The sequence below is a fragment of the Alternaria arbusti genome, assembly GCF_024043155.1.
Source record: "Alternaria arbusti strain BMP 1465 chromosome Unknown scaffold_17, whole genome shotgun sequence".
Taxonomy (NCBI): domain Eukaryota; kingdom Fungi; phylum Ascomycota; class Dothideomycetes; order Pleosporales; family Pleosporaceae; genus Alternaria; species Alternaria arbusti.
In genome coordinates, this window is record NW_026249957.1 from 29356 (window position 1) to 43431 (window position 14076).

Consider the following 14076-nt stretch of genomic DNA (forward strand, 5'->3'; position numbering starts at 1 on the left):
TGTCGCGACGTCGAGCGGGAAGGCACGAGGCGTTCGGTGGATGGATAACACGTGAAACAGATCACTTGATCAGGGCAGCAATGTCGCGATGTCGCGTGAACCGACTCGGAGAGGAAAGATGGCGCGAATGACGCTGCACGACTCAAACGGCCGCTGCTTAGTCAGATCGGCGCATCAATCTCCGCCCACCAGATCGTCCATGATCAACCCTCACCTTCCCAGCCTCCCAGCACCTTTCAGTGAACGATATCATCATAAGAGCTCGTGCGCCAAGGCAATCATGCGAATGCTGGGCTGCCGGGCATCTCTACTCCTTCAGCTCGGGGATGAGACGCCGGACTTATCACCGCCTCACATTCGGCAATGGAGGTACCTTCTGCAGCGCGGTATTGGCTCTTCATGCAATCCACATCGCTTAGCTCTCGACTGTCATTTTCGATAGCCAGGTCGTATGTACAGCACGGGTGGCTGTCAGTATCGTATCTTTCAACTCCACGGAGCCGCCTTTTGGATACGGGCTGCAATACCTGGGCAGACCTAAAAATAGAACGTCACGAGAAATAGCTTGGAAGTATCTTGTACATTTTTCGAGCTAACAGCTATCTAGTGTCTAGTCTACAGATCTATCCCCACACACCGTAACTCCAGAGGATGCAAGAATAGATATCGTGAGGATTCAGAACGGGTTTTACGAGAGTGGCCGAAGTACCTGCCCTGGAGTTCTCTCGTATCGAGCCGCGCCCATACAATCGATAGCCAACGCGCTAGTACAAACGCCAACGGCCCGAATGTAAAGGATGTGTGAAGTCGATCGGATCGCGAAGTGACAGTTACAGTGCAGGAGAAACCAAACGCCACCCATGCGAGCTGGTCTAAACGAGAGGAGCTTTGACCAAGCCGTATGAACCCACTCCAAAGCGACAGTGAGATGCGGAAAATGAGTGAAAGAAGAGGAAAATTGGCAAACAGCAGATAGAACCACAATGTCGAGCGAGAAATGAGTGTAGGATGCGCCATAGAAAGACCGACATAGAGAATCTAAAGAAGAAGAGGGTATTCCCGACGCCGAAAGTGCGATGTCTTCATGCCATGCAATACCGGGGCGAGACTAGAAATCTTGAGACATTGGAAGAAGATTGGCACACAGTGAGCCATTGATGTGCAAAAGGGGATTCGTGTCCGTCAGACCGCTGAAGCCAAGAGATGTCGTGCATGCGATACAGTAGTGTAGCAAGGGCGAAGACATCTATTTGCCTTGGCCCGAACCTCTAGGGTTGGCAGGCATCGGATACGGGAATGGAGCATACGGGAGCTGCCCAGATCCGGAGTTGCTACCGGCAGTCGAGGTACCTGATGGGGAGGATCCAGAGGAAGACATGGCGGTATTGGCTGTGGTAGTTCTGGTTTCAAATGGCTCTGACTGAGATCGTCGTGGACGTTCGTGAAGGCTAGAAGAGGCTTGAGGTCTTGGTGGCTGTGGACTCGAGGTATATCCTGAGTGATAGCGTAAAGCTAAGGGACGACTTTTTCGAGCACTGGTATCTGGAGTTGGCGTGCGTGAGGTGGGTGATCCTGTGATGACGATCGTAGGCGTTGAGAAAGATTGTTCAGTCGTGGATTGAGGAGTTTCCGTCGAGTCTTGGTTTGACGTAGAAGAGATGGTTGTCTGAGTTGCTTCTGTGGTAGTACAGGTACTGATAGACTTTGGGGAATTTGATGGACTGTGTGTGTCGGATGGGCGATTGCTCATATATTGGAAGAGAAGACAGCTGTGCTTATGCTTGACTCTGACAGTTGATAAGGTGTGCTTGTGACGTCGTTGCTGACCGAGTTTTGTCACGAATCTGGTGAGAGAGGCGAAAGAGTGTTGGTGATACTGTTGATTGGAGTGTTGTTGTTGGTGATGAGACCTTGAGTTGAAGGTTTCCAGATCTTATATCTCCAATTCCTCTTCCCTGGCCCCTAGTTTTGAACTTATGAAGGCCCGGCTCTACGATCACCGAAGGTCGAAAATAGCAAGACTGGTGTCTAAACAGAGGAATTATCGAAGGTTGCGAGCCGATCCCGTGGTGCATAATCCAGAATGTGGCTTGTTCCTACACGCTTCGGAGCCAAGCGCGTTATTGCTCTAAGTAGGCGATCCAAGCGTCCGTAGTGTCGGTACTGTAAGTTCGGTATTGTGTCATAAGGTTGTATCCGACCAGTTGGAAAAGGTAGTGACACTGCGGCGGGACCGGTGAGTGGGTATCGAGCGTGCACGGAGAGACCTTTTTTAGACGTGTGGCGCCCGGATTATGTCCTTCTTGAGGAATTGTGTAGACACCGGTAGCGACTGTGCAGCGGGAATACTGTAGGACTGCTGTCGTCAGATGCTTATTTGAGCCGCAAGCACAACAACTGGCACGTGTATGTAGAGGAATGTTATGTGTGGTGAGATCAATCCACCTATTGACATGCGTAAGAGGAAGTCTTTAACACAATGTGTGACAGATCTGTATTGCGGTACAGCTTGTTAGCGTATCGTTGTTCACTTCGCCGAAGATATACACGATCAAGTTTCCTTCTGGTGTCTTCTCGTATCGGGTGGCTCTCCAAGGAACCACCATGTCTTCACTCTGGTAAGCATTGCAAATAGTCAGGTACGGTAAAGAGCCGGCCGAAGGTTTAACGCGGGTCGTATTCGTGACTTGAGGCGCTCACGCGACTTTGCCGTTGCGCATTTGGCGGGACCCCGGTTAGCGACTACTACGCTCGGTATGGCCGATGGACAGTTTCGATTTGTGATGATCATTTTGGCGCATTTCAAAACTCCATTGGAAAAGTAGGTGGTTAGTCCAATAGAATCGATACCTGTAATGTTCGTGTCGAATGCGCCGACGAGTCAGAGGCACTAACGGTCGCTAATATTAGCTGGTAACACGAGGTGTAGTCACTACGGAAGGATGTTACTCAGCTCCCGCCAAGCTGGCACTCTAGGCCGCGCGCCCGCATCCTGTTATGCAGAAATCTGTGACCCGATCTGTATGCATGAAGTCATCGCCGTCGCATGAAAGGATAGCTACGAGGTGGTGGTGTCCAATGAAGCGTGTGGGCGTGGTGTTCGGAGAGTTTGTCAGCGATAGGGTTGCGCTCGCTTGATGAGTTAGTGGATGACCTTTGGCAGGGATGCCACTTTGTGGACTGTTCCTTCCTTCCAGAAGATTACCAAAGGCGGATGCAAGGCACGCCATTCAATGCGACCTTCCACGATGGCGGCCATCTGATCTCAGATATCGGGTTGCTACTGGTCTCGAGGAATTTGGACAGCGGTGAGGATGCCGTCATACAGCCACATATACTACAGAGCCCGCCCGTGAATCTGGTGCACCTCAAGGGAAGCAGTCGGCATATGCAAATCGCACAAGCCATATGCTATTCCCATATTCACCCTAACATGTCCATCGGTGACCAGAGCCGAGAGATCTGACCTCAAGTTGACCGACTTCAGCTGTTGCGGAGATGTGTCGGGCTCCGGGTTAGCCAAGAAGGGCCCTTAATTAGCCTTGACTGCAGCAAATCTCTCTTAATTACCGGACTTTGCGATTGCTTCAAGTGAGTGCTCAACATATGCTTACACAATCGCGTTTCGCGGCAGGACAAGTTTAGTATTTGTGTTCACCGCGAAACAAACTTCCCCTGCTTACAGAATGCGTCTATGGCTAATGTAATCGCCTGCGACAGTCATCGAAAGGCGGCGAGAAGCGATCGTGGGTAGGTGAGTCACCGCTCGAAGACGTGTGGCATACACAGCGCCGATGTACAAGTAAATTGTACACACTGCGCCGCGGTATTGACGAGACAACAACCTGAACGTACGTCTTCATACTCATACTGTTTACATGTTAGCCGTTGCAATGAAAACGACTGCGCTCCAAGCTGCTCCTCGACACGAGGATATCCGTTGGTAGTGAGAACTTCCTCGCGCAGCTGAAGTATTTCGTGATATTACTAATAAGCGGTGTGGAGATCTCCAAACAACAATAAGAGACCGCGCGTTCGTCATCTTTGATAGAACCATGTATCGATATGAGCACATGCGCGAGTGTCAATAGGCATCTGCGAACACCGTCTTACCGTTGAGTTGCCCTTCGTGACACAGAAGTTGTAGTGAGGTTATTGTTTCGGGCGCGAGATACTGGTCTTGGTACGCAACAGTCGTGGTCAGCACACTCGTGGTGCGAGGGAGATGGAAGATCGCGAAGCGAACAATCGCTGGGCCGCCGATATAGTCGGCAAGCTTCGCCATTGCGGGTCATACCGTCTTTACGAATGGCGATGCAATCTTGCAAGCCGTGCCAAGGATGGTTCTCGAGGCGCCAGAAGGTGTTCTCTTGAATACAACATGAAGTAATCTTGTCTTGGAACCGAGAGACATGTAGAGTGACGACACAACACTTCCAAGCTTGCACGTGTAGGGCTCTGTACCGGGGTCTCGTGCGGCTTGACTGAGAAGGCAGACCATCTGTGGGGCCAAGATCATGTCGTTAGCGATACAACAGACGATTTGGGAAGTTGCCTCAAGCTATTGTGCGAGGGGAGGCCTGCTGAAAGGGTATTGCGAAGTCGTGAGAACGAGAACGACGCACGCACGTGACGTAGTCTAGTAGGACTGTCTCTGTTCAGACGATCAGTAAACAGAATGCCATCTTCCCCTAGACGCGTTCCGCTTTCCCGCATTTCGCGAATCGAGGTGTCACGGCTAAGCCGCAGCTAGTCGGTGTGCGATGAAGTGTCAGCCTGGACGCACAGATGCTGGTCAGAGCTGTGGCATGACGAACACGATGACGGACGAGCAAAAGCAATACTGCGCTTGCAGTAACATGCCGCTGTGAGTCAAGAGATCTTTGCAGGAACGGTGAGCATACCAGACGCCATGGGAGGTGTTGATCGCGATGGTTGAGCGGTCTGGACGCGAGATTCATGCAGCAGTCACGCTAGCATCGCGTTCGCGTTGACGCCAGATCACATGCACGCGTCAATGACGTCAACCATGCTATTCAGTCACATCGCTTCTTTGTCCAAAGTGCATTGCGAGGTTCGGAGCGTTGCAGTAGAGTTTCGACTAGTACATCTAGATGCTCTTCCCGTGCCTATGGCGACATACCTCTGCATACTAATCGGGAACCTGCATGTTAGATCTAAGATCGATCGCCTAGTGAGTGGAGTCTCCAGGAACTAGAGAGATGGCATTTGCTATTGACCATGAGGTAGATGGCTGTGCCCTGAAACTTCCCCATGTTCCGGTCCACTTGGTAGCCACACTCTTCGACGGCTCGCCCTGAACTATCACGGATCGAGAGGAGTTCCTGAACGACCCCTTTAATCATGACCTCTTCACTCAACGCAAACGGCTAGTGACAGCAACAGCGTGCCTGGAGCCCAGACTTCCCAGCCTGCGCGGCAGCGGGTAACGCAGTGAGACTAGAGATCTGCTAACCTCAGGCCTATCTAAGCATGCAAAACTCCGATCGTTGACGTAGCAAACACCATGACATGGACGTCGATCGAACGATACCTCGCATTGCGGACTTGGAGGCGTAGGACACACGCTATGTCGAGGCAGCTGGATGTGTATAAGAACACCTAGGTTCGCCCTTTCATATCCATCATCCAACTCAACAACTCAGCCATCTTCTCAACTTCCACAACACACTTCCAATCAACCCTTTCCCACAAATCCATCAACATGTCTGCCAACCCAGGAAACGTCGTCGGAGGCCACAAGGCCAACCTCAACAACCCCAGTACGTACTCCACTTCCTCTGTTTGAAGTTCAAAACTGACATACTCCAGACACTTCCGACGAGTCCAAGCAGCACTCCAAGGAGGTGCTTCAGGACATCGAGAACGGTGGTGACGCCAACGCTGTCTCCTCCTCCGGTGGTGACAAGAACCCCAACAACGTCGCCGGTGGCCTCAAGGCTACCCTGAACAACCCCAACACCTCTGACGAGGCCAAGCAGAGCGCTAAGGAGAGGCTTGGCCAGGAGTAAGCAGCTATGAAGTTATGATAGAGGCCTTGACGCCTAAAGGCGGATCGAAGAGGAGGGAGGCTTTAAGCCTAGACTTGCGACTCTGATCGTGTAGCTTTATCCATGAATGATACCATCAACACCATCTTGTTCACCTGCATCTGGTCGTGGTAAACCCCTAATTTGCACCCCTTGCCCGCCCCAGCCGCAATGTGACCATGCATGAATCTGCTCAATACACCAACTGTAGAGCTTTAGTAGGCTTTCTTCCACGAGTCCAACGGAAGAGAGCTAACTAAAGCTCTACAATTCGTGTATTTAGCAAATTCATGCGGCCATGTATAGAACCACTTCAGACCCTGCTAGCCCTGCCTACTCTTGCTCCTTCTTCAGCAGCCCCATCACGACCTCGACCACCCTCCTGAACCCCTCCATCTCTTCCTCGACTGTCCCTCCCATACCCGCACTCGCGAAGCTTGAAGAGTTGCCCACATATACCGGCTTTCCCGTCTTGCGTGCGAGGACCTTGGATAATCGAGTCGCGAAATCTAGTGTTCCGCCGTGGGTGTAGAGGGGTGTGCTGAGGGTTTCGGCTGGTTTGGCTCTCTGCGAACACGCGTTAGCACATGCACTTGTGGGGGGTGAGCACAGTATGTGAGATGACTTACATTTGGCATCGCGTATACGAAGGAGCCGAGTGGTGCAGAGGACGCGGATTCGGCAGTCGCGGTAGTGAGGAAGAGCAGTATGTTTGGGCCATTGTTGGTGAGCTGAAGGTGGATGTTCGTGTGTGGCGCCTTTGGAAGCGGGAACGAGACTTCTATAGGCGCGGGCGACGCGTTGGTATCCGTGGTCGAAGCAGCCATTGCGGGTGTTGGCTGGGAGCGTGGAGAGGGAAGTTGCGATGATGGCCGGAGGCAGGTGGGGCAACATCGCGAACCTCACCCGCGAGATTGTCCCCGCAACAAGAAACAATAAGACAGCAGCCTAATCGCGTTGCATGTCACTACGTGTACCTATAGAACTCCAAGATTAAGATACGAACAACGACATCTGTTTCCACTCCATATCACCGGTACCAAACAAAATTCTCGAAGAAGATCAGGCTATTGTGCGAAAGAGTCGAAACAGGAAAAGAGCTGCAGATTCAGGGGAGTTACTTTACAATCGTTGATTTGAACAAACCATGGAAGCCGAGATGCAAGAGCCCTACGACCCGTCCAACGACCCAGAGGAACAAAAGCTCATTATCTCAGTCCTAGACTCCTTCCGGTACACACCCACGTGCCTCACCAACACAAGCCAAAAGCAAAAGTACTGATATTGCAACAGCTCATACCGCCGCCTCGCTCACTACAACGGAACACATCTCCGCCGACGCGCCTTCTACTCCCTACCCCAAGCCCACTGGACACTGCTATCGCGCCCACCCTTCTCTATCCTATCAACGCTCTCCCAAGTAGACGACTTAATCGACAGCAATGCCGAACTCGCTGAAGCCATCTTTGTAGCAGGTTTCAAAGCCTTCTTAGCACCGACCCTGGATAGTGAATGGGTCGCTTCGATAGTCCCCGAGAAGTATGCACACGACGAGTACAAGATCTTCAACATCGTCATGGACGAGCTAGGAGCAAAGACCAGCCAAGGCGACGCGGAAAAAGCGCGAAGTTGCGTCAACCAGTTCTGGAGAGAATGGAGTCAAGAGGGGGCAGTGGAGAGGACCAAGTGCTTCGATCCTGTTGTAGCGGCGCTGGAGCAAGAGTTCGCGTCACGCACTGGAACAACTTCAGATTCAGATCGCGCGAACCTCAAAGTTTCGGTCCCAGGTGTTGGATTGGGCCGTTTGGTCTTCGATATCTGCAGTGCTGGGTTCAGCGTTGAGGGGAACGAGATCTCGTACCATATGCTCATGGCGAGCGCGTTGGTTCTGAACGAGACGAAGGGAGCTGGACAGTTCAAGATTGCTCCTTGGGCGCTAAATAGCTCGAATCACGTTTCTCGGGAAGACCAACTGAGAACGGTCACAGTGCCGGATGTACATCCAGCAACCGAGCTGGCGAAAGAGGGAACTTCGAAAGTGCCGGCAAGTGAGCGGATGAGTATGTCAACGGGCGACTTTTGCGTCGTGTATGGCCGGGAAGACTACGCGGGAGAATTCGATACTGTAGCGACCGTTTTCTTTATTGACACTGCACCGAACATTATCCGCTACATCGAGGCTGTTCACAACTGCCTAAAGTCCGGTGGTCTCTGGATCAACCTTGGTCCTCTGCTGTGGCATGCGCCACCACGGAGAGACGATGGTGAAGACGAGGCAGCAGAGGATGAAAGGAGAAGAGCCGATGTTGATGCAGGAATTGGCGATCCAGGTTCAGTGGAACTCACAAACGAGGAGGTGGTAGCACTGGTCGAACACTTTGGTTTTGTGATGGAGAAGCAAGAGCATGGGACAATTGAAACGGGGTATATTTCCAACACGCGCAGTATGCTGCAGTCTACTTATCGTCCATCTTTCTGGATAGCAAGGAAGAAGTAATGAAACACCTGCACACGTATATCACGGAAAGCTCACAGTACTGTTCCACTCGAGCTCCTCATCGTCACGATATCACCGATGTTGATGTCTTTTGGGCAGAGACAGCTTTAGTTGTAGTGAATGTATTGTAAATTGATCGTTCACGAGAAATGGCAAAGTAAAGCATGAAGAAGGGGAGAACCTGCTGCCTAAGCCTCGAAACCAAAGCAAGAGCGAATATGGTATCATGCAACAAATATACAAAGAAATGCAAACGAGAAACCAATTCGTACGCTCAGTTGGAAAAACTTCTGACAGGTGTATAATGTGACAGAAGGTCAGAGACTGGCATGACAAGCCTACGAAGGGGGCAACAGAACTCAGGCGACCATGGTGGGACCTTTGCCTTCAGACCCACCCAACCGCGCATTGGCATGTGCAAGGCTAGACTGTGCAGCTTCTTGGAGCTGCGTCTCTACATTCCTTTCCCGCTCCCGCTCGTGGGGGGTATTGCGGCCCGATGGTACCCTTGCATCGTGTGAACCATCGCGCTGCTGTGGGGGTGGTTGCGAATGCTGGTCTGACGGATGATGGACTTGCTGATGCTGCGGAGTGTGCTGACCGTTACCGTGCGGCATGTGTGATGGCGTAAGCCCATGATGCGAAGGACTCATCATTGCAGCGGGACTCGCCGTGCTCGCGCGGTCGCCACTCTCGTGGTCACTAGTCTCACTCTGGCCATTGCTGGTGGTGCCAGGGGGGTACGTGTATCCGCCGCGCAATTCTCCTTCTTTGACCTCTTTCCACGAGCATTTGGCATGTTTCTTCGTACAGCCAACACATGCTGTGAGATTCTTCAGGCAGTCCATGTGTAATCTCCGGCAGCGATCACACGGCGGTATTATGCGTTCACCCTTCGCCAACCCTTCCATCCTGTGTACCATCTCGACCTTGAAAGGGCCCCCATCGTCCTTTTCGGGTTGCTGACTGGCGCGTTGACTTGAGGCGGGAAGCAGGTTGGATGGAGTGTTTGGTATCGGCACGGGCGAGTTCATCATTGAATGCAGTTCAGACTCGTTGAGGGGCTGCGATGGTCTTGCAATGTGCTGAAGAGACCCCTGAGGGCCATCCGCGGGTTTGGGAACAGCTCTTGTGGGGATCGCTGCCGGGGTAGAGGGGTGAGAGTTGGTATGACTGCCTACGGACGGCCTTCGCACATCGGCTGTGCTAGTGGGCGGCTGCGAAGACGAACTCCGGCCATTTGTGGTGTGAAATTTGGCTAGCAATTCATGCCGGGTGGTTGATGAAGTGCCATGGCCGCGGCTATGACTGTGGCTGTGACCGTGGCCATTGGCTTCATGATGTTGACGCGCATTGACTGCGACGAAACCACCGCCGCCGCCGGGTGATGTCTGGGAAGGCTGAGTGTGCGGTTGGCCGTGCGCCTGGCCGTACCCTGAGCTCGGAGCGCTCGAGCTGCCACCGTTCATAAGGGCGACATTCGAGGGGCTCGTGGGCCGAGGAATGGTAGGCGCTGGGCTCGCGGTCGCTCGTCGATCGAGGATAGCCTGCTTGCGGCCCTTCAGTCTGTGGTTGAGCTGCCGAGTGCGGGCAGCGACTGTGCAATGTTAGTCAGTGTCGATGTTGGTTAGTGATGGTTGGTCAGACTCACCCTGATCGGCAAGTGAACATATCTGGCTCAGATTCTTCTCCAGTATCTCCATTGTGCCCAGCTCCTTCTCCTCGTCTTCGATGATGGGCTGGGGTGGGATCATCTTCTGCGGGATGCCAGACGATATCAAGACGAAATCCTCCTCTGAGATCTGGACCCGGCACTGCTTCGTGTAGAACTGGCAGACGCGCACGCCTTCGCTCATCTGATCCAGCTGGAACTGCTCGGGCTTGTTGCGCGCAAACTCGACCACGTCCAGCCAAGTGACAGTGGTCCCATCCTTTCCGTGACTCTTGAGCACGCGCGGTGGTCCGTCGAACAGCCGCTCGAATCGCTTGATCAGGATGGGTCCCAGTGGTCTTGCGCCCAGGTTGCAGGCCATGCTCTCATGGCGATCGAGCACGCCCTGGTAGTCGCTGAGGACTGAGAGAATGTTGGGTAGGGTGTCATCGTTCGTGATCAGCGGCAGGTCCTTCTCGAGGTGTCGTGCGAGATAGTTGATCTGGAGGTGGTTGTGGGTCTTAGCGGCTTTGGGGACAGGCGCGGCCGCAGCCAGGTGCATCTCATGCGAAGGACTGCGTTTGCGCTTTAGATCGGCTGGCAGCGGCGGCGCATGGTGTTGCGGCGGATGCGACGACATGGTGCGCTCAGCCGCAGCGTGCGAGTCGGCGGTGGCCATACCTTGGCTTGGGTGGGAGGGATACCAGGTTGATGAGTGCTGCGAGGGCGGAGTGGACGGATGGCAGAGATTCGAGGGTGGAGCGGAGGACGCTAGGCGAGGAAGTGGACAGCTCACAGCTCAGCACACTGCAGGCGCTCGCGTCTAGTCGCGAAGGCCCGAATTACAGGACAAGATACATCACGCAGAGAGAATCGCAGCGAGAGATGCGAGGGCGCGGGTGGAAAGCCAAACGGCTGCTCGGTGGCTGAAGTGCTCCGAACGGAAGGCAGAGGGGCGGACAAGGGAAGGCACGCAGCGCACCGGAAATAAGAAAGAGCTTTGCAGCGTACGCCTCCCACCCAATCAATACGCGTCTGCAGCTAGCAGCGGCCCCGGCGCCGACCTGCAATGAATGCGCATCGCTGATGATTCAGATTCTGCCGACCCGACCACGACAGCCACTGAGCGCCCTGCCACGGGCGGACAGTCACGACAGCCTATTTGCAGACGCCCGCAAGCCTGTGGCAGAAGTGTGTGAGGTGCCGTCTGAAGAAGAGGCCGGCACCGAGCACCCCGGGCTGGCGTCGTCGTCGTCTGGAGGGATGACGAAAAATGCCGCAGGCCCACGCGTCCTGGGTGAATCTAGCTGCTACGATGCAAGCGCCACAGCACGGCGGAGGTCTGGAAGCATGGCGGAAATCATGTTTCCACCCCTGCGTCGCCTGACACCAAAGCCACCGCACGTGACCGGAATGTGGGGTGGGAGGAGCCTTTCCCGGAGCGGCACAGACCACCACATCTTACTGGGCGCGGCGGCTGCACGTCACCACAAGCTTCAACATCCAAAACGCGTCTCTCCCTCTCCACGCTACTACCATGTCTGAGCGAGGCGCATTCCGGGGTCGAGGCGGAGGTCGGGGCGGCGACCGCGGGGGACGAGGTGGCGGTCGTGGCGGTGCACAAGCGGGCGGTGCAGGCGGACAGACTGAGCGCCCGAAGAAAGAGAACATCCTTGACCTGAGCAAGTACATGGACAAGCAGATCACCGTCAAGTTCAGTGGCGGACGAGAAGGTATGCAAGGCAGGACAATTGGGAAGGCGCGCTGGGAGCTAACCTCTTGCAGTCATTGGCACACTCAAAGGCTACGACCAGCTCATGAACCTTGTCCTGGATGAGGTCAAGGAGGCCCTGACTGGTATGTTCTTAAACATTGCCTTCAAATTGACAAAGCTGACTTGACCCAGACGAGGATGGCAACATCCGGTATCGCAAGCTTGGCCTTATTGTCGCGCGCGGCACTCTTCTAGTCGTCATCTCGCCCGTCGACGGAAGCGAAGAAATCCCGAACCCGTTCATACAGGAGGAGGAATGAGCGAAATATGAACAAGAGATGTTTACTTCTAGCTCCAGGCCTGGGGCGACGGGCTCTGGGCAGAGCAGCGGCGAGATTCGGGGACGTTGGACGGGCAGTGATACCCAGTACGATACCCACGAGGCAGATGCAAAACCCAATTACGACACAGAAGTGTTGAGGACACTATTACGGCTTGTCAGAGCTTCCATGCTCTTGAAGCCAACGGCCAATCAATACACAAAAGTTATGAAGTCTGGTCAAAATCATCACTTGGATGTCTGAGTTCAGTTGTGTGAGACACGAAACCGTACGGTCACATCATGTCACAATGGATAGGCTCACTACAGAAGCCTCACTGACTCTGGTGTACTTGCGGCTGATCCTACCAAGTAGATTATGTCAGTGGTCGCGACAGGCGTTAACTACATCGCTTCTATCACCAACAGCTAACGTGGTCTTGTCGCAAACCCCTCTAAATCTGATCACTTACGCGATTTTCTACTGCAGCCAAGAAGTTGTTTTCGGTTCCATCAACGTCATGGTGCTAAGTGTGTGTCAGTCGATCGCAACGTCGGAATTCTCGGAATGCTGTTCCGACAGTGTTCCTTTCACTCAACACAACCCCTCACCAACCTCGACCTTTGATCATCGGCGATCACCAAGCAAAGTCTGATCGAATCGCAGGACACCGGATCAAATTGCCGACGTCAGGTACCCGCTCTTCTCAGCAGAGCCCATTACCACAGACGGCTGAACTAGCGCAAGTCGGCATGACGTCGAGTTGATGTCAAAGGTGGTGACGCTATCATATGGGATTATAGAAAGCCCATGGTGAAAGTTTACTTCACATAGCACACGACACTCATCTTCCTACCCAACAACCTTTACATTTGCCCATCCACTACGTTACATTGCAAAGCTCCCGATTACATCAAATACATATCGCAAACATGAGCCAGAACCAGAACCCCGACGCTGTCAGCGACGGCCGCCAATTCGCTGGACACGTCGCGCCCAGTGAGCCCCTCATGAAAGGTGGTGTAAGTACATGCAGACCTTTCTCGATTTCGTCACAGATTCTTGCTTGATCGTCTTCTGAGTTCATTGGAGCCTCCGTCAACACTACCAAGCTCCAAAACACATCATCGTCGAACCCGACTAACAAACCTAGCACCAACCCGGAAAGCTCGTCGGCAACGACGCCGTCCCCGAGTTCAACGCACAAGTCCTCTCCGCTGGCACCGCGCCAGCATCCAAGACCTTCCAGCCCAACCCCGACCTAAACAACCAAAAGATGTACCACCAAGCCTCCGACACCCTCCAAGGCGCCACTTCAGGTGACGTCCACACTGGTCTCGGCCACCCAGGCCAAGGTCAAACATCCCAAGAGCTCCATGATGGTTCCAGCAAGGGCCAGGGTTTAACCGGCCTGGCTAGCGGCGTAAAGGACCAGACTACTGGTGGTGATATCAGGGATCTGAAGGATGACCCCGCGCATGCTGCTCAGAGGAATCTTGATGATGTGCCTACTGGTCAGAGGGGTAACGTTGGTGGGCCTCCTGCTGAGGAGAGGGAGCCTTCATCTGCTTAGATACATTTCTTCACGAAGGATGATTGTATGAGCGCATGACTTACGGCAAGACTGCATTGATCAGTCCCTGCTGAAGCATAAAAGTTCCTATGTATACTATAATAGCCTAAGGCTAGATAGACGTAATGAAATAACCGACCAACTAGATGACCGTCAACTCCCCTTATGATGTGATCGAGGGTTTGTTGTATTTGCCAAGTACAGGTTTCATATCCCATGGGGGAATGCAGTCGGTCCGGTCAACACAGTATCACACAACTCAGGAGTCTTT

General features: G+C 53.4%; 6 protein-coding genes across 6 annotated transcripts; 4 read left to right on the forward strand and 2 right to left on the reverse strand.

The window, feature by feature from the left end:
* Positions 1-5725: 5725 nt before the first annotated feature.
* On the forward strand, positions 5726-6032 carry J4E86_009379 (uncharacterized protein; the record flags this gene model as incomplete). Its single annotated transcript, XM_051449885.1, has 2 exons — positions 5726-5783; positions 5833-6032. 2 exons carry the CDS (start codon positions 5726-5728, stop codon positions 6030-6032), a joined length of 258 nt encoding a protein of 85 aa, XP_051298730.1.
* A 351-nt stretch (positions 6033-6383) lies between these two features.
* Positions 6384-6877, reverse strand: J4E86_009380 (uncharacterized protein; the record flags this gene model as incomplete). The annotated part of the gene is made up of 2 exons (XM_051449886.1): positions 6384-6617; positions 6680-6877. The coding sequence occupies 2 exons, from the start codon at positions 6875-6877 to the stop codon at positions 6384-6386; spliced, it is 432 nt and encodes a 143-aa protein (XP_051298731.1).
* A 320-nt stretch (positions 6878-7197) lies between these two features.
* On the forward strand, positions 7198-8547 carry J4E86_009381 (uncharacterized protein; the record flags this gene model as incomplete). The annotated part of the gene is made up of 2 exons (XM_051449887.1): positions 7198-7283; positions 7344-8547. The coding sequence occupies 2 exons, from the start codon at positions 7198-7200 to the stop codon at positions 8545-8547; spliced, it is 1290 nt and encodes a 429-aa protein (XP_051298732.1).
* A 359-nt stretch (positions 8548-8906) lies between these two features.
* J4E86_009382 (uncharacterized protein) lies at positions 8907-10877 on the reverse strand (the record flags this gene model as incomplete). Its single annotated transcript, XM_051449888.1, has 2 exons — positions 8907-10144; positions 10199-10877. 2 exons carry the CDS (start codon positions 10875-10877, stop codon positions 8907-8909), a joined length of 1917 nt encoding a protein of 638 aa, XP_051298733.1.
* An 858-nt stretch (positions 10878-11735) lies between these two features.
* On the forward strand, positions 11736-12232 carry LSM7 (Sm-like protein lsm7; the record flags this gene model as incomplete). The annotated part of the gene is made up of 3 exons (XM_051449889.1): positions 11736-11931; positions 11984-12055; positions 12105-12232. 3 exons carry the CDS (start codon positions 11736-11738, stop codon positions 12230-12232), a joined length of 396 nt encoding a protein of 131 aa, XP_051298734.1.
* A 932-nt stretch (positions 12233-13164) lies between these two features.
* J4E86_009384 (uncharacterized protein) lies at positions 13165-13805 on the forward strand (the record flags this gene model as incomplete). The annotated part of the gene is made up of 2 exons (XM_051449890.1): positions 13165-13254; positions 13386-13805. 2 exons carry the CDS (start codon positions 13165-13167, stop codon positions 13803-13805), a joined length of 510 nt encoding a protein of 169 aa, XP_051298735.1.
* Between the last annotated feature and the right edge of the window lie 271 nt (positions 13806-14076).